The 19,337-nt window shown below is 44.7% G+C and overlaps 1 protein-coding gene across 2 annotated transcripts in view; it reads left to right on the forward strand.

Moving 5' to 3' along the window:
* The window catches only part of LOC133365935 (tumor necrosis factor ligand superfamily member 12-like), a 50,843-nt gene that overhangs the window by 29,302 nt on the left and 2,204 nt on the right, over positions 1–19,337 (forward strand). The window contains exons 7-10 of one of the 2 annotated variants that reach the window (XM_061588414.1): positions 396–495; positions 4,400–4,447; positions 12,626–12,744; positions 15,613–15,754. In XM_061588414.1, coding sequence (XP_061444398.1) covers positions 396–495; positions 4,400–4,447; positions 12,626–12,744; positions 15,613–15,754 — 409 coding nt within the window. The remainder of the gene's footprint in view (positions 1–395; positions 496–4,399; positions 4,448–12,625; positions 12,745–15,612; positions 15,755–19,337) is intronic. The other variant, XM_061588415.1, reaches the window with a different exon arrangement.

Here is a 19,337-nt window from a genome sequence, read left to right on the forward strand (position 1 = left end):
AGCCAGTAACACATCTACAATCACAGCTAGTGTGGAAGCAATTTAGTACTTTGGGTGGGGGCTGGGGGGGAGTTTGTCATGTGTGCGGTGACATTTTGATGGGCAGTGTCTATTGCCATGCCTCTATTTCCATTTGCCCCTTGCCTGAGCACAACCAAGCCATTTATTTCCGGAGACTGGAATGAAAAGTGGGAAGTGAAAGGATAGACTGCAGTGGCGGCTGGCAGCTCTGTGTCAGTGGGGCAGTGGAATCCACTCTGGGTTTTAATCCAAACTTTCAATGAGCTGTCCAAGGTGCTGAAGATGACATGAAGCCACCAGCCGCTACTGACAGACTGCATCCTTGTTAAGCCATGGGCACAGGGTAACATCCTTCCTCTCTGGTCTGGTTTCAGAGTGCTGGCCATCTTCTGGAGAGGCCTCCACCATACACACACCTGGAAAGGAGGATAAGGGATGCAGGAAGGAACTCACAGAAGCCCCAATGCCAGCGCAGTGAGTAGGCCATTGTGAAATGCACCTCACTGAAACCATGCAGTTATCAGTATAGGGAAGCAGAAAAAGCAAGGACTGTACCACACTGATGTACATCATGAAAAAGTCAGCTGCAAGCAAACTTTTGAACTATCATTTCTTTGAGCACAGCCTCCTTCCTCCCTTCTGTTTTCCCCAGGCAGGGGTTTGGTACCTTTCACTGCTGAACAGCAGACAGAAATTCAGCAGGTAAAGCATTGCCTGTCTCTGCACTACATCAATAGGATGACTGCCCCTCATGCAGCTATTAAAAGCCCATGGGCTCTCCTATGGGGAAAACACAACACTCAAATAATATTGGTCTGCTTTATAGGAATGTTGTGAGTATCACAGAGCAATTGGGGGAAGGCAAGGTATGATTTAAAAAAGAAAAGGGAGTGTGAAGAACTTTGGAGATTTGAAATGTGCTGCATAGAGGCTGAACAATATTGTTGTTATTATGAATACTACGGAGTGCATACTCTCAGGCACACACATGTGCTGTCTGCTTGTTTGGGGGGCCAACAGTTAAGCTGGGTGCAACAGAAAAGTAGTAAAATTGCTGCATGCTGGGTCAGACCTTTGGTCCACCTGGCTTGGTACTGTTGACACTGACTGGCAGCAGCTCACCAGAGTTTCAGGCAGGAGTCTTTGCCAGCCCTATTGGAATTGAACCTGGGGAACCTTCTACGTGCTCTACCGCCAAGCTACAGCTGTCCTTTACCATACACGGTGATCTCTTGCAATCTTGCTGAAGCTGGGCTCCATAACCTAGTGAAAGCTGCAGGGGGGGGGCAAAGTCTATGACTTCTTGCTGTTGGTCTGACAGAGGGAGGAAAGGAAGAAAGGAGAGGAAATGTGGGTGAATTTGAAGGTGAAGTGAAAGTGATATACAAAGCAGGGTGTGTGCAAAGCCAGCAGCTTGTCAGCCTCACAGTGGAGGAATGCAGGCAATTTGTGGTTTTTGCCTGGGGAGGGTGGTGGTGGTTGAGCAACTTCATCCCCCCCTGCAGATGCCTGAGGTTGGGGGTGGTGGCCTTACAAGATCTGAACAGGGTGGTTCATGACAGATGCTATTGGAGGTCGCTGATTCAGAGGGTTGCCATAAGTTGTGATCAACTTGAAGGCACATTTATTATTATTATTATTATTATTATTATTATTTATACCCCGCCTTTTGGCCAAAGGCCCTCAAGGCGGCTTACAAAGAAAAATAAACACAAGTATAAAAATGCATCAATGAAAGCAATACAATTTACAAAAATTAAACTAAATAACAAATAACTTTATTAAGAAAAAAAAATGTCCAGGAAACAACATAACATACATAACATAACAACAACAACAACATGCTGTGCAGAGAAGTTTGCCTGGCACCAAATCTGATGTAATTCCAGGCTGCCCATTGCAGCCTGTTTCATACTCAGTTTCAGACTGTTGTTTATAATTCTGCAGGATTTCAGTGAGTGTTTGTTTAACTTTTTGACCTGGTTTCATTGTTTTTATGGTTTGCATGATTATATGGTATTTGTTTTTAAATTGTATCTTGCCCTGAAAGTCTGCAACAAGACCTATTTATTATTGCATTTGTATCCCGCCTTCCCTCTGCTGACTGGCTGATCAAATCAAACAAGCAAGCTTAATCTAAGAGAGGCCAACGGCGTCTGGGTGTGGTGGAAGCATCCTTGGGATGTGCAGGCTAAAAAACCCCAATACCACAGATAGAAAGTCAATGATGCTCCTTGAAAGTTTGGACTAAAACCCGGAGCGGTTTCCACTGCCCCACTGACATGGAGCCACCAGCCATCACTGAGCTCAGCAGTATCTGGAGGGCCACACATTCCCCTCCTCTGAGTTAATCCATGTATTGTTTCAGCGTTGTTCTTTTTGTTCTTGTCTTTATTTTATGCACTGCCACAATATTTTTGAAATGGTGGTGGTGTACAAATACTTAAAAAAATAAGTAACTAAATACAGGGCCTTGCAAAAGTAATCAAAGCCCTGACCAATGCTCTCGTATTACTGAATTACAAATGGTACATTGTAATTTCGTTCTGTTTGATATTTTATTCTGAAACACTGAAACTTAAAACCAGTTATTGTAAGGTGACATTGGTTTTATGTTAGGAAATGTTTGTAAGAAACATAAAAAACTGAAATGTGTTACTTGCATAAGTATTCAACCCCTGTGCTGTGGAAGTTACCAGTTTACACAGATGAAAGAAATTGCCCTATCGAGGACACAATTACCTTACTGTTGGCCTCCATCTGTGAACCATTAAAGTTGCTGTCACATTGTCAGGATAAAACCTCCACTGTTGAAGGATCATTGGCCAGGCTGTGGATCTGAAGGAAAATGAAGACCAAAGAGCATTCTGCAGAAGTGAGAGATACTGTAATACAAATGCACAGATTAAGAAAAGGGAACAAAATAATATCCAAGTGTTTGGATATCTCAGTGAGCACAGTTGGATCAATAATCAGGAAGTGGGAGCCGTGTCACACCACCCAGGCACTGCCAAGAAAAGGCCGTTCCTCAAAACTCAGCACTCGAACAAGAAGGAGACTTGTGAGAGAAGCCACAGAGAGGCTAACAATCACTCTGAAGCAGCTACAGAGTTCAGTAGCTGGGAGTGGAGTAATGGCACACCAATCAACCCTATGAAGAGCACTGCATAACACTGGCCTGTATGGGAGGGTGGCAAGAAAGAAGACGTTACTCAAAAAGTACCATCCAAAAGCATGTCTGGAGTTTGCCAGAAAGCATGAGTGCCCCAGCTGTGAAAAGGGGGAAAAGAAAAATGTGGGAAAAGATTTTTGTGGTCAGATGAGACCAAGATAGAGACAAAGCACTATGTGTGGTGCAAACCTAACACTGCCCATGCCTCAAGACACACCATCCCTACAGTGAAGTGTGGTGGTGGCACCATCATGCTGTCGGGATGCTTCTCATCAGCAGGGACTGGGCATCTTCTTAAAATCGAAGGAAGAACGGATGGAGCAAAATAACAGAGAAATCCTGCAAGAGATTCAGTCCACTCAAAAACTGAAGCTTGGAAGGAAATTCACTTTTCAGCAGGACAATGATCCCAAGCACAAGGCCAAAGTAACACTGGAGTGGCTCAAGAACAAAAAGGTGAATGTCCTACAGTGGCCCAGTCAAAGTTCTGATCTCAATCCCATTGAGAATCTGTGGCGCTATTTAAGAATTGTGCTCCACCAGTGATGTCCAACCAACCTGAACGACCTGGAGCAAATCTGCCATGAATGGGCCAAAATCCCTCCAACACTGTGTGCAAAGCTGGTACATACCTACCCCAAAAGATTAAAGCTCCTGCTGGGAGGAAGGGTGGGATATAAATCAAATAATAAATAAAAATAAATAAAAATAAATAAATAAATAAAGCTGTTATGGCAGCGAAAGGTGGCTCTACCAAATATTAACGGGTGGGGGTTGAATACTTATGCAAGCAACACACTTCAGTTTTTTATGTTTCTTACAAACATTTCCCAAAATAAAACCAATGTCACCTTACAATAACTGGTTTTGAGTTTCAGTGTTTCAAAATAAAATATCACACAGAACATAATTACGATGTACCTTTTGTAATTCAGTAATATGAGAGTATTGGTCAGGGGTCTGAGTACTTTTGCAAGGCCCTGTAAATAAAGCAGAGCTGGCAAGTTACTTTTTTTGAACTACAACTCCCATCAGCCCAATCCAGTGGCCGTGCTGGCTGCGGCTGATGGGAGTTGTAGTTCAAAAAAAGTAACTTTTCCAAGCTCTGAAATAAAGGGGCCTGAGCTGTGGGAAGGAAGTTTGGGAGAGAAGGAAGCAATGAACAGCTGCACCCAAATATTTCAGACTGTCTTTCTTCCCTGACAGAAAAGCAGTCCGTCCTCCATTTGGTTCCCATCCGTCCTTCCAATAGCGGTGAGTTTTGTTCCTCTCCTCAGTGGAACAGGAAGGGTTTGTCATCTTATTTACCTTCTTACGTGTTAGACAGATAAGACAGGCAGATAACATCTTCTGTTCTTCATTTCCCCCGGTATGAAACTGTGGAGTCCTCTTTGACGCCTTCCATGTCTTCTTTTGCTCAAGCGACTACAAAAAATGTGCAGTTCCTCACTTTTAAATGTTACTAGAATGTTGGACTAGGGGTGCCATTGGGCTGATCCAGCAGGCTCTCCTTACGATCTCTACAACCACCACCCTTGGCTGTCCTCCCACTGCAAAAACAGATCCGTTTTTAATTCTTTCTTGGCTCAGGTGTTGCCATTCTCTTTCTAGAGCCCTCCTCCCTCCCCAGACACCCCCTATTTATTGTGCATACTGCACATGATTGTATCATGGCATGTGCATGCAATGCTGTTTTCAATACTGTTAGCACCTGCAAAAGTTTCAAGGCAGACATACTGCTTTGTTTCCAATCAGAGCATTGTCCCATAGGTTTCTGCTGAAATCCTGTCTTTTAGTATCACAAATATTCGGGGGGGGGATTTGACCCGCTTTTGTTGTGCTACAGCCAGGGTGGATTGATTTAAATCAAGGCAATTTAAATCACTGGTTTAAATCATGATTTAAATCATCAAGAGAAACCCTTGATTTAAACACAAGTTTTCACTTATAGTTCCTCACATTTTTTAAACAATGGTGCAAATCTAATTACTAAAACATGTTGATTTACAACTCAATATAGCACTTTACAAGGAGGGTACAGTTTGTGTAATTGTTTAGATAACTTGATTTTTCTTAATTTAGGCATAATATTGCCTGGTTCAAGCTGCAGATGCTTGTTTTTGGAGAAAACAAATATAGAATGGAGATCCCTAGGGAAGCTGAGTTAGGCTGAAGGGAAAAACAGGGGAAAAACTTATAGCATCACCATTATGGTCTGCCATGATGTTCCAAAATAAGGGGTTATGTTATGTAATATAAAATAAGAAAATGACACCCAGTGGCAACTCTTAACTGCATCTTTCTGTACTGTAAACTTGGGTTATAGATTCTAAACCCAGTTAACTGAACAAACAAGCGATAAGGAGCTACTTTTTTATTATTATTAATATCCAACATTAGAGCCAGTGTGGCGTAGTGGTTAAGGTGCTGGACTAGTTCGAATCCCCACACTGGGTGACCTTGGGCCAGTCACTGCCTCTCAACGTCAGAGGAAGGCAATGGTAAAACCACCTCTGAATACCGCTTACCATGAAAACCCTATATATGGGGTTGCATTGCCATAAGTCAGAATTGACTTGAAGGCAGTTCAATTCATTTTTTCAACATCCAACATAGCAAACAGATTGTTGAATAACACTAATACTGAAAGGCATAGAGAGTCTTGATGAGTCATGCACTCCCATAATGCATGATGTAAGTGAATTATTCAATTTACTAACCAACTGATCCACATTGTTCTTCAGACACATATCCACATCTTCATCCACATCATTTTCTCCAATTAAGGAGGTTTCATTATGACATTTCATCATTCTTACAACTAGGCCCTGCACCTCCTTCTTGCACTGTTTACACTTTTGCACGTTTTCCTTTTTTGCCCAGGGAAGGAATTTCTTCCATATATTCCCAGATAGAGTCTCTCGTATGCCCAGAAGCCATGATAGTTCTTCTGTGGCAAAGTGTAGAGGAATATGGAACTGGAAGCTGTCTCTGTGCTATAATGCCTTCTTTCCAGTCCACTCCACGGTTTCTGTCTACTGTGCCTCCTGCTGTCCGTTTCTGCATTTTCTCTGCCTTAATTCCATTCTCTTATGTGGCCCTGGCCCAGGCCCAGTTCCACCACCACGTAAAGCTCACAACAACAACAATCCCATCCCCATCCAGCCTGTGTGTTTGCACATGTACCTTTAGTGAGAGAAACAGAAAGTCGAGAACTTCCAAGAAGCGAGAGTTAGTCTGGGCAGAGCCATTTTCACGAGATGAAAAACTAAAATGAACGCCCATGTTTGGTCGGTAGGTAACTCAATGTGTGTGAGCGTGGTAGAGCCATTAATTCATTTTAATGACACTGTAAGTGTAGGTTTAGCATGTTTGTAATAAGAGAGTAAATTTCTCCTTCAATTCTGTTTTATTAATGATTTTTTTAAAAATCCGATTTAAATCAAATGAATCCAATTTCATTTTTTTTATCCAGTTTTTTTAAAAAAATTCAATCACTGATTTTTTCCCCATGCTGGCTATAGCACAAGAATGCCCCTCCAGGAGGCAATAATGCAGAAATATTGGGAAAGCATTGCACAGCAACTAATGCAGCGGAATTATGTGTGGACAGTCCAGCATAAATCCACCACTATTGCAGTATTATTCCCTCAGTGACACATTGCAGAATCAGAGCTTGGAAGATTACTTTTAAACAATAATAAATTACAGTTACAATTACATGGCCCAAAAAAGTAGTAATTACCGTTACAGTTACAACTGCTCTGAAAGTAACTGATTACTTTACTTTTTCTCAGAAGTAATCACTACCGTTACATTTCAGTTACTTTTTTTAACAAACACCTTACAAGGTGCTGGCCTTGGCTGCTGCACATCTAAGTATCCTAAAACAACATTAAAAATAAATACATACATACAGAGGTAGTAGAATAATTCTTCTTATCCATAAGATAGCAATGGTGGTCTCTCCTCTGGTAAGGGAGGTGGGGAGGGAGGCAGAGGCCGCTACTAAGATCTTTGCATGTCAAACCAAGTGCAACCCCCCCCCACCAGCCAGCAAGCACAATCTCTCACTTAACCACCTCGCGGACCCTGCCCTGCCACCAACTAACGGACACTCACCAAAGCAAACATTTTCCCCCGAGATGCAAAAAAGTTAAAATACTGCAAATGCAGCACAGCAGCCAGAGAGGGTGGTGGAGGCCACTTTGTGTGCCAAGTGCAAACATAGTATTCACACACACTCACACGTTGTCATCTTTCACCTCCACAGTTCTTTATCTCCATTCTGCTGCTGCCTCCTTCTTCTCCTTTATCCATGTTCTTGTCCTCAAGCTCCTTTCTTCATTCTTCTCCACCACAATCCATTTTTTACACAATTGTTTTCTCCACTCCACCCCATCTCCACCTCCTCCCTCATTGCCTCCTACCCATCCACAGAGCTCGGTGGAAGAGCGACGCTGCACAGAAGCCCAGTTTCAGGCACATGATTTTCATCCACAAGTCAGAGGAGCAGAAGACTTCCCCTGCTTCACCCCCCCCCAAGTAATGCCCAAAAGTAATGCTGGAAACATTACGATTACTCTACAAAAGTAATAAAATTACTCCTATTACACTCAAAATGTAAAGGAATTACCAACTCGTTCCTCAAAAAAAGTAATGAATTACTTCCAAGCTCTGTGCAGAATACACTCCCCCCACCAAAAAAACCCCACCAGTTTGGAGAGGGTCCTGATCTGCTCCGTTTTTCCTAGCTCCATCCCCTCTTCCCATTCTTAAGTCTGCTGCTTGTTTTCCTGCATCGCTTTTCCTTCCATTTTTGCTTTGCCTAACACCGTTCACCGGCTTCAGTTTCCTTGTGGGATCCAGTTTATGTGGGGGGGGGTTGCTTTTAAATCTGTTCACACTTTGGATCCTCCTCCCTCGCCCCTCTGCAGACTCTCTCCTATTAAGCCAAGGTTTAGCTATTTCATGCCACCCCTTTTAAAATTTAGTTGTATATGCCTCTTGATTGTGGAAAACCTTTTAAGTGTTTTTTCTGGAATTTGCAGCTCTTCCATACCATACATTTAAAGCACATGGCTTCCCTCAAAGAATCCTGGGAACTGTAGTTTGTTAAAGGTGCTGGGAATTGTAGTTCTGTCAGAGGTAAGCTACAGTTCCCATTATTCGGGGGGGGGGGAAGTGGCATGCTTTAAATGTATGGTGTGGGTGTGACCTGAGCTCTCTTCTCCTAAGCTTTTGACCTCTCATCTCTTGCCTTTCCTGTCTTCCACCTTTCTGCTGAAGTTTTTTGCACAATCCCTCTAGGAACAAGCTCTGCTGAGTCAGGAAAGTGGGACCTCTGACTAAATATATATGGGATCGCTGTATGTAGCACCACAAGCACCAACTCTTGTTTCACCCTGGGGTTATCTTTTGAGATTGCAAGGGCTGCAGGAGGGCTTGTTCTGTTCAATATCATGTTATTGCTCATGCACCCCAGAAAGTGAGAAGTGCCCAGTTTCCCAGTGCTTACCTGGTCAATTGGGTTTCCTGGCTTACCGTTGAGGTTTTGTAATATCTGAGCTGGTGACTTGAGCATTGCAAAATAAAAAGAGAGAGACACGGATTTGCATAAAAGTTGCATATCCTAATTTTTATTGATAGACGCAAATTTAGAAATAATTCCTATAATTTAAATAGAAAAACATTACTCTTCACTGTAGCAGGGAAGACTGAGCAAGTGGCTTGTGGTGCTAACTGTTGGTGGGCAGCTACAAGACCCCTCTGTACTCGCTCTCCTTTTGATTCTTTAATCTGCATAGCCATTCAAAGAGAGGACTGTCCTCTATAAAGTAGGAGACTTGGCCACCGCAGCTTTATTTACAAATGTACAGGTTGAGCACAGGTGGAGACACAGGTGAACACTCCCCGCTTCTCTCCCCTTATGTCTTTTCTTTTCTCTTTCACAGACAGCCAAATCCAGTACCCCACATCAGATCTTCCAAGAGAGGGGGCGCTGAAAAGGCTCTTTCCGGAGCTTGCTTGCTATCTGTCCCTCTCTTTCCAGAAACTGCAGTTTGGCCCTTTTCATGGAGACTTGCCCAATTACATCATCCTTCACTGGGGTGGTGGAAATGCAAGTCCCCGTTCGGAATAGGAACTAAACGGAACCTTCCAGCTATTCCCCAGTTATGGAGAGATTATCTCCTGGCCATTTAGTCAGCTGCTGCTCCAGGAAAAGAAATTGGCCACCGTGGGCAGCAGGGTTTACCAACTTTAAGTAGTATTGCTGGCTTCTGTAGCCCTCTCCTGTGCAACCCCTCCTCCCAAATTTCACCATGATAATAATTGCTCTCTAGCAGCTGCATGGTGAGGCACTTGGGCTCCCATCCTGTGCATACTTTCCTGGAAATAACCCCTATTGAACCTAATGGAACTCCCTCCTGAGTAAACATGCATAGGATTGTGCTGTACATAAGAACATAAGAAGAGCCTGCTGGATCAGGCCAGTGGCCCATCTAGTCCAGCATCCTGTTCTCACAGTGGCCAACCAAGTGCCTGGGGGAAGCCTGCAAGCAGGACCCGAGTGCAAGAACACTCTCCCCTCCTGAGGCTCCGGCAACTGGTTTTCAGAAGCATGCTGCCTCTGACTAGGGTGGCAGAGCACAGCCATCACGGCTAGTAGCCATTGATAGCCCTGTCCTCCATGAATTTGTCTAATCTTCTTTTAAAGTCATCCAAGCTGGTGGCCATTACTGCATCTTGTGGGAGCAAATTCCATAGTTTAACTATGCGCTGAGTAAAGAAGTACTTCCTTTTGTCTGTCCTGAATCTTCCAACATTCAGCTTCTTTGAATGTCCACGAGTTCTAGTATTATGAGAGAGGGAGAATAACTTTTCTCTATCCACTTTCTCAATGCCATGCATAATTTTATACACTTCTATCATGTCTCCTCTGACCCGCCTTTTCTCTAAACTAAAAAGCCCCAAATGCTGCAACCTTTCCTCGTAAGGGAGTCGCTCCATCCCCTTGATCATTCTGGTTGCCCTCTTCTGAACCTTTTCCAACTTTATAATATCCTTTCTGAGATGAGGCGACCAGAACTGTACACAGTATTCCAAATGCGGCCGCACCATAGATTTATACAACGGCATTATGATATCGGCTGTTTTATTTTCAATACCTTTCCTAATTATTGCTAGCATGGAATTTGCCTTTTTCACAGCTGCCGCACACTGGGTCGACATTTTCATCGTGCTGTCCACTACAACCCCGAGGTCTCTCTCCTGGTCGGTCACCGCCAGTTCAGACCCCATGAGCGTATAAGTGAAATTAAGATTTTTTGCTCCAATATGCATAATTTTACACTTGTTTATATTGAATTGCATTTGCCATTTTTCCGCCCATTCACTCAGTTTGGAGAGGTCTTTTTGGAGCTCTTCGCAATCCCTTTTTGTTTTAACAACCCTGAACAATTTAGTGTCGTCAGCAAACTTGGCCACTTCACTGCTCACTCCTAATTCTAGGTCATTAGTGAACAAGTTGAAAAGTACAGGTCCCAATACCGATCCTTGAGGGACTCCACTTTCTACAGCCCTCCATTGGGAGAACTGTCCGTTTATTCCTACTCTCTGCTTTCTGCTTCTTAACCAATTTCTTATCCACAAGAGGACCTCTCCTCTTATTCCATGACTGCTAAGCTTCCTCAGAAGCCTTTGGTGAGGTACCTTGTCAAACGCTTTTTGAAAGTCTAAGTACACTATGTCCACTGGATCACCTCTATCTATATGCTTGTTGACACTCTCAAAGAATTCTAATAGGTTACTGAGACAGGACTTTCCCTTGCAGAAGCCATGCTGGCTCTGCTTCAGCAAGGCTTGTTCTTCTATGTGCTTAGTTAATCTAGCTTTAATAATACTTTCTACCAGTTTTCCAGGGACAGAAGTTAAGCTAACTGGCCTGTAATTTCCGGGATCCCCTCTGGATCCCTTTTTGAAGATTGGCGTTACATTTGCCACTTTCCAGTCCTCGGGCACGGAGGAGGACCCAAGGGACAAGTTACATATTTTAGTTAGCAGATCAGCAATTTCACCTTTGAGTTCTTTGAGAACTCTCGGGTGGATGCCATCCGGGCCCGGTGATTTGTCAGTTTTTATATTGTCCATTAAGCTTAGAACTTCCTCGCTCGTTACCACTATTTGTCTCAGTTCCTCAGAATCCCTTCCTGCAAATGTTAGTTCAGGTTCAGGGATCTGCCCTATATCTTCCACTGTGAAGACAGATGCAAAGAATTCATTTAGCTTCTCTGTCATTCTCCCTCTCCCAAGTCCCTGCTCTGTGGGAGATGTCATGGGAGGGGAGGAAAGGGAGAGATCCCCCCCCCAGGGTAACAGCCAGGAGAATAGGCCCTGATCCAGTCCCACGCACTGAGGCTGATTTTTGTTAGGGGTAGTGCTGCTTTTGCCAGAATTTACCTTGAAAGAGGACAGGGTCAGCCTACAGCCAGCCAGCCTCATTGCTTTCTCTCAAGTAGGGTGATGAGGACAGCTTTACTTTTTGAATGTCTGCCTGGTAGGATAGCCTGACCACTGTTGATGCACTGGTAACCTCCAGGCTGGATTACTATAATGTGCTCTATGTGGGGCTGCCGTTGTGGTTGGTCTGGAAGCTGCAGCTGGTGCCAAAATGCGGCGGCGAAACTGCTCACTGGGGCAAGGTATCGCCAACACGTCACCCCGCTGCTGAAAGAATTGCACTGGCTGCCCATTTGCTACTGGGCCAAAGTTCAAGGTTCTAGTTTTGGTGTACAAAGCCCTATACAGCTCGGGACCAGGATACCTGAAAGACCATCTTACCCCTAATACACCCAGTCGATCACTGCCCTCTGCAGGTGAGGGCCTCCTGCAGATACCATCTTATCAGAAGGTCTGTTCCGCACAACGTAGGAAGTGGACCCTTAGTGTGGTGGCACTGACCCTTTGGAATTCTGTCCCCTTAAATATTAGACAGGCACCATCTCTGTTATCTTTCCAGCACCTACTGAAGACCTTCCTCGTTCAACAAGCCTTTTAAGCAGACACCTTATTCCAGTCTGTGTTTGTGTTGGAATTACTTTTTTAGATGTTTTGAAAGCTTTTTTTAAAAAACATTTTTTAAATATACTTTGTTTGAGTATGTTTTTAAAGATACTTTGTTTTAATCTGGTTTTAAAAATGTTTTGTTTTAATATGTTTTAGGGTGGTTTTTAGTGTTTTTGTTTGCCGCCCTGGGCTCCTTCTGGGAGGAAGGCCGGGATATGCAATAAATAAATAAATAATGCTAAATAAATAAGGAAGTAATGTTGGAGACCCAGGAGTGGTGCACAAAAGAAAGTAAAGGTGCCCACTTATTTTGGGACAGCTTTCAAATGGGGCTGCAAAGTGACCGCCATTTTCCTGCCTCCTTAGACATAGAGTTTGCCACGGAGGTCTGGTGGAAGCCCTTCCTCCAGCTAGGCCGAGCCCTGGAGCTAAGTGGCCGGGATGTTCTGGTGAAGCACACAGGACTTTACTTCATTTACAGCCAGGTAAGAGGGGTGGTAGAGCCAGCGTGGTGTAGTTGTTAGAGTGCAGGATTACGGCCTGGGAGACCAGGGTTCGAATCCCCACACAGGCATGAAGCTCACTGGGTGACCTTGGGCCAGTCACTGCCTCTGAGCCTCAGAAGGAGGCAATGGGAAACCCCCTCTGAATACTGCTTACCACGAAAACCCTATTCGTAGGGTGGCCATGAGTCGGGATCGACTTGAAGACAGTCCATTTTCTTTTCAAAATTGGGAAGGGGAGAACTTGAGGTGTGGGGCTTGTGGACTTGATTAAGGGGCTCTCCTGGTTCCAGTTCTGTCCCTCTTGCTGGGGCCTGGGCAGGCTGGCTCCTCCAGGCTGTTCTGCATTTCATTCCCTGCAAAGTATGGCATGCGCGGGGGGGGGGGGGGAGGTGCCTGAGTGCATGGGGAGGGAAGGTGGGGAAGGGAACAGGCTTCAGGCGCAGGCAACTTTGGAGCCCGCCCAGGCCTGTGAGGAGGATGGAAATGGGCCCAGTTTCACCTGTTCTCCAGCCCACCTTCTCCCCATCTTGCCTTTCCTCCAGCAGCAGGTGGTGGTGAGTGGGGGAAAGAAAGAAAACAGGAAGGGACCTTCTCTGCCGTCAGATAATTGCTGATCAGATGGCAGGAGGAGGAGGAGGGCAGCACTGTGAGAGACAGGCAGATGTGCTCCAGGTAGGGCGCAATCTGCCCGGAAGTTCTCTTGTGCCAGCCTCATTTCCATTAGGCTCGTGCAGTCCACACTTTCCACCTGGTTGTGCCCCACATGACGAGTGCGGGTTTGGATTTTCTGCCTCAGGCTCTCCGCGGTTGGGCTCCCTCCACCCTGCCTGCCTTCCTCCCTTCCTTTGCTGTGTGTCCTGCACGCTCTTCTCTGGGATCTCAGCAGAGGAAAAAATGGGGGAGACAACCTATTTGTAGGGTCGCCATAAGTGGGGATCGACCTGAAGGCAGTCCATTTCCATTTTCAATAGGGGTGGTGGCAAGTGGGGAGGGCGTCCTGACCATGGATCCAGTGCACCAGGGGGTTCCACCCTGAATAGGTGCAGCTGGGGGGAGAAGGGTGCCTCATCGCAACACAGACGCATCCTCCTACAGGGACAAGGAGGGCCACAGCTCAGGGCCAACGCAGGCGCATTGCACACAGGAGGTCCCAGGTTGTCCTTGATGGCACCTCCATGTGGAGCTGAGAAAGACTTCTGTCTGAATCCCCTGGAGAGCAGCTGCCCATCAGTGTAGACCACGGGTAGGGAACCTCAGGCCCATGGGGCAAATGCAGCCCTCTCTATCCAGCCTTTGGGCCACTCACTAGGCCGCATCTCCTCCCTGGCCTGGCTGCACACCCTTGCTCTCACTTTTGCATGGCTGGAGTGCAGCCTCCTGCGATAAACAGTGGGGAAGGTTGTACCTGGCCCCAGCAATCGCTGACATGCGGCCCCTAGAAGGTTGCTTATGGGCTTAGAAAAATTCCCCACCGTGGTGTCGACAGTACTAAGCAATGTGGGCTAATGACCCGGTTTGGTATCGAGCCACCTTCCACTGTGCAGCAGAGAGGCAGTGGAAGGTGGCCCATTTGAACAGATGGGCCACTGACCCCACTCTGCCCTCAGCCAGCTCCCATCTGCCTGTTTTCTTACAGCCGGCCCAGGGGGTGACATTGCTGGTCAGTTTCCTCCGTAGTCTGTGTTGCCCCTGGCAGAACTCAGCGGAAAAAAGGGCCGTAGCTCAGCGGCAGAGCACCTGCTTTGCATGCAGAAGGCCCCAGATTCAACTCCCGGTATCTCTAGGCATGTCCCCTGCCTGATTGCCCAGAGAGCCTCTGCCAGCCAGTGTAGGCAATACTGAGCTAGACAGGCCAATGGGGTGTCCACGGGTGCTTTCAGGCAGGGGCTTAATATTGCAAAACGATGGCTACCAACGCTTTTTAAATTTTATTTATTTCTTGTATTTATATACCGCCCCATAGCCAAAGCTCTCTGGGCAGTTTACAAGAATTAAAAACATTAAAGACAAATATACAAATTTAAAAAGCCATTTAAAAACACATGCTAAAATGCCTGGGAGAAGAGGAAAGTCTTGACCTGGTGCCGAAAAGATAGCAGTGTTGGTGCCAGGCGCACCTTGTCAAAACAATCATTCCATAATTTGGGGGCCACCACTGAGAAGGCCCTCTCCCTTGTTGCCATTGTTGTAAAAACTCCAGAACAAGACACAAAACATACACAGTTGCGTATGTGAATGTAGCGTGCAAGTCTCATGTTGTCCTGGGATACAGCCTTGACTTTATCTATTTTACTTTTACTACACCATCCTCCGAGCTTCCCTCAGAGTAGGCACCCGGAGGAGGCCCTTTGATGTTGAGCGTAGTGTATGGGTGGGTTCGTATCGGGAGAGGCGGTCCATCAGGTATTGTGGTCCCAAGCCGTGTGATTTACTCGATTTTTCCTCAGACAGGGAGGATCTGGATTAAATGGGGGGAAACTCAAGCTGGCACTTTGATGCCAATGACACTGTATGGACCCTGCATGACGTGTATGGATGGGGAGCACTGACCTCACAATAAGCACCCATCCGGAAGTACCCAGGCTCTGTATTATCACTCTATAAGGGGAAGGGCTCAGTGGGAGAGCATCTGTCTTGCATGCAGAAGGCCCCAGTTTCAATCCCCAACAGCATCTCCAGGGAGGGCCTGCCTGAAATCCGAGAGAGCCGCTGACAGTCAGAGTAGACAATGCTGTGCTAGATGGACCCATCACCTGACTCTGTGTAAGGCAGGTCCCTATGCACCCCTCTTCCCCTTCTCCAACTCCAGACCAGAAAAACCTGCCCACTCTCGTTTCTCCCTTCCAGGTGCTGTTCCATGACCCCACCTTTACTATGGGGCAGCTCCTACGACGGTTGGCCCCTGGAAGGCCAGAGCAAATCTTGTTCCGCTGTGTCCAGAGCATGCCCCAAACCCCAGTGAAGGCGTACAACAGTTGCTATAGCGGAGGTGAGAGGAACAGCAGGCTGTACGCAGGCCTGGTTTGGGAAAAGAAATGGTATGGCTGGTGGCAAGGACTCCTGGTTCTTTGCGAGGGGGGGTGATTGGGTGGGGCAAGACATTTGTTGGGGGGAGTGTTTTGAGGTTGAACAGTTTCAGGTTGCCACCTCCCTTTCCACTGTGCCTTTCGCTGTCACATGACAGGCAGAAATTCCACCTCTGCATCTTCTTGCTGGGACAAGGCTTCACCTGTTGAACCTCTGCAAGTCCGTCAGCTGTCAAATGCCAGAAGGAACAAAACCAGTGTGTGTGTGCAACCTTTTATGTATTCCATGGGACTTTATTGTGCTCAAGAATGAACATCTGCTCTACTGATGTGGAATACTCTGAAGAAAAGCACCTTTATAATAATAATAATAATAATAAACTTTATTTCTACCCCGCCCTTTTTCCAATAGGACTCAGAGCGGCTTACAACTAAAAACAACACCATTAAAACATACAGAGTATATTATTAAAAAAGAATTAAACTATGAGAAAAATTAAAACCATAAAATATAAGTTAAAAACAGCGGACAATTTAAAATAATAAAATCATATAATGTAGTCACCAAACCTATGACACTTAATCCTGGTCGTTCTCTATCCCAAATGCCCGTTGAAATAAAACAGTCTTTACTTGTCGCCGGAAAGACGGCAAGGAGGGAGCTGATCGCACCTCACTCGGAAGGGAGTTCCACAGCCTAGGGGCGGCCACCGAAAAGGCCCTATCTCGTGTCCGCGTCATATGTGCTTGCGAAGGTGGGGGAACACAAGAAGGGCCTCACCTGAAGATCTTAAATCCCGGACAGGTTCATGTAGGGAGATACGATCTGTCAAATAGTCTGGACCTGAGCCGTATAGGGCTTTGTAGGTCAAAGCCAGCACTTTGAATTGTGACCGGAAACAAATTGGCAGCCAGTGGAGCTGTTGTAACAGGGGAGTTGTATGGTCCCTGTAACCAGCCCCGGTTAGCACTCTGGCTGCAGCTCTTTGTACCAATTTAAGTTTCCAAACAGTCTTCAAAGGCAGCCCCACGTAGAGCGCGTTACAGTAGTCTAAGCGGGATGTAACCAAGGCATGCATCACCCTAGTCAGATCAGGTAGCTCCAGGAACGGGCGCAGCTGGCGCACCAGTTTTAATTGGGCAAATGCGCTCCTGGATACAGCAGCAATCTGGGCCTCCAAATTCAAAGCTGAGTCCAGGAATACACCCAAACTGCGAACCTGAGACTTCAGGGGGAGTGCGACCCCATCCAGCACCGGTTGAATCCCTATTCCCTGATCTGGCCTCCAACTGACCAGGAGTACCTCTGTTTTGTCAGGATTTAATCTCAACTTGTTTGCCCTTTCTTGTATTCAAGTACCTTTTCCTAACAGTCCTGCCTGGAGGAAAGGACATGGGTCTCTCTCACACTCACACCTACCTACCTTCTTATCGGCTGTCGAAGTCCAGATCAGAAGACCAGATTATATTATGCAAAATGAGCAAATGTACACACACATTTGCTTACTTTGAACCTAATTTAAAGAGGTCTTTTCTTGGCACAGTCAAGACTGGTGTTAGGGTGGCCCTGGAAATTAGGGTTGTTGTGGCAAAGGGTCCAGGAGGGAGGCTAAGAACCAGACTAGGGATGGGAAAGAAATGCGATTCAGTTCATATTTAAAGGTGAACATAACCAAATTGGCATTTTCCAAAACAATATGTGAATCCACATATCTGAATCCTATGAAAGGTGCATTCATCCAAATTTTGCAATGCAGTGTACAAAAATTCATATATCACGTTAAACTGCAAGTCAGTGAAAAATAACATACAAAAATGCATCATATTAGGCAAAATTACTTTGCAAAAATGCCTATATTAGGCAAAATTGCATATAAAAAGGTGCACAGTAGATGAAATCTGAACATCAGGAAAAACTTCCTATTAGTGCCATACGACAATGGAACCAATTACTGAGAGAGGTAGTGGGCTCTCTGACACTGGAGGCATTCAAGAGGCAGCTGGACAGCCATCTGTCGGGAATGCTTTGATTTGGATTCCTGCATTGAGCAGGGGGGTGGACTTGCTGGCCTTATAGGCCCCTTCTAACTCTACTATTCTGTGATTCTATGAAATTCGCCCTCAAATTTTCTTTTTTTTTTTCAATAATTTTTATTCAGATTTTCATAAAACATACAAGACAAAATCATAAAACATTCAAAAACAAAAAACAAAATCAAAAATAGTTAAACAAAAAGAAAAAAAGAAAAAAAAAACAAAAATAAAAAATAAAGAGTAAAATATTGACTTCCCATTTGTCAAAGATCAAATCAGTTATAAGTCTATAATATATAACAATCCTGTCTCTTAAGTCATATTATAAAATCACTTTCCTCCAGTAGTTATCTTACTTAATCATCAAATCTCATAAACATTACTTTATTCTTTCCACAAAAAGTCAAAGAGAGGTTTCAATTCTTTAAGAAATATATCTATCAATTTTTTTTTCCAGATAAGCATATCGATTAATCCATCTCATTACTAATTATGATAATCTTATTGTCATAACCATAGTCAAAATAAACATTTCAATTAATCCATCACATCAGAATCTGTTAGGTTCAATAATTTCAGTAGCCATTGTTCTATTATCTCTATTAGTTCCATTTTCCATCTTCCATCTTCAGTAATCTTGTTAAGTCCAGTAATTTCAATATCCAATCTTCCATTATCAGTATTCCATAATAATCTTGCTGTCAAAGCCATAGTCATATAGTAAGAGTCTGATGGGGATTACCTCTATCCCAAATATTTTCTTGCCATCCATTCTGAATAGGTTGCTGAAATACTGCTGTAAAATCATATCTCTGTTCTTTTTTTCAAAATACACTGGGTCATCTCTTAAAAGTTTTTCCATTGTCACATGGCTGCAGATAATTCCATAGATTTTCTCTATATTGGGCTCCATCACATCATTCCAGTCCAGAAGATTATCCATGCCATTGATAACTTTATCTCTAGAATCTTCATTCATTTCTTCAGAGATAACATTGAGTTCCAAACAATAGATTTTATTTCTAAAGTCCATAGACTCCAAATCTTGTTCCTGTTCCACGTTGGTTCCAATCTCCGGGATCTCCTCTCTCACAGGGACCCCTATTCCAGTCTCCAGGGTCGCCTCTCTCACAGGGACCCCTGTTCCAATCTCCGGGGTCTCCTCTCTCACAGGGACCCCTTCCAGGGTCACCTCTCTCACAGGGACCCTTATATCTTTAATCTCCTGCTTCATTTTACTCAATTCAATTTTCATTATCTCAATCTCATCCATTATTTTCTGAAACATAGTTATTTCCAGATTTTCAGCCACTTTCTTAATTGCCATTTTAAAAGAAAAATATAGGAAAACCACTTCTTATTTCAGCAACAATTGGGTTAATACTCCAAACTTGGTGACATCACAGTATAAACAGAGCAGACAGCCTTATCTCTCCAATAGTTAAGTAAACAAAATGCAGTTCCCAGGATCGAAACAATTAATGGCAATCGTCAAGGAACAGATTCGTCAAA

The sequence above is a fragment of the Rhineura floridana genome, chromosome 11 (assembly GCF_030035675.1).
Source record: "Rhineura floridana isolate rRhiFlo1 chromosome 11, rRhiFlo1.hap2, whole genome shotgun sequence".
NCBI lineage: Eukaryota > Metazoa > Chordata > Lepidosauria > Squamata > Rhineuridae > Rhineura > Rhineura floridana.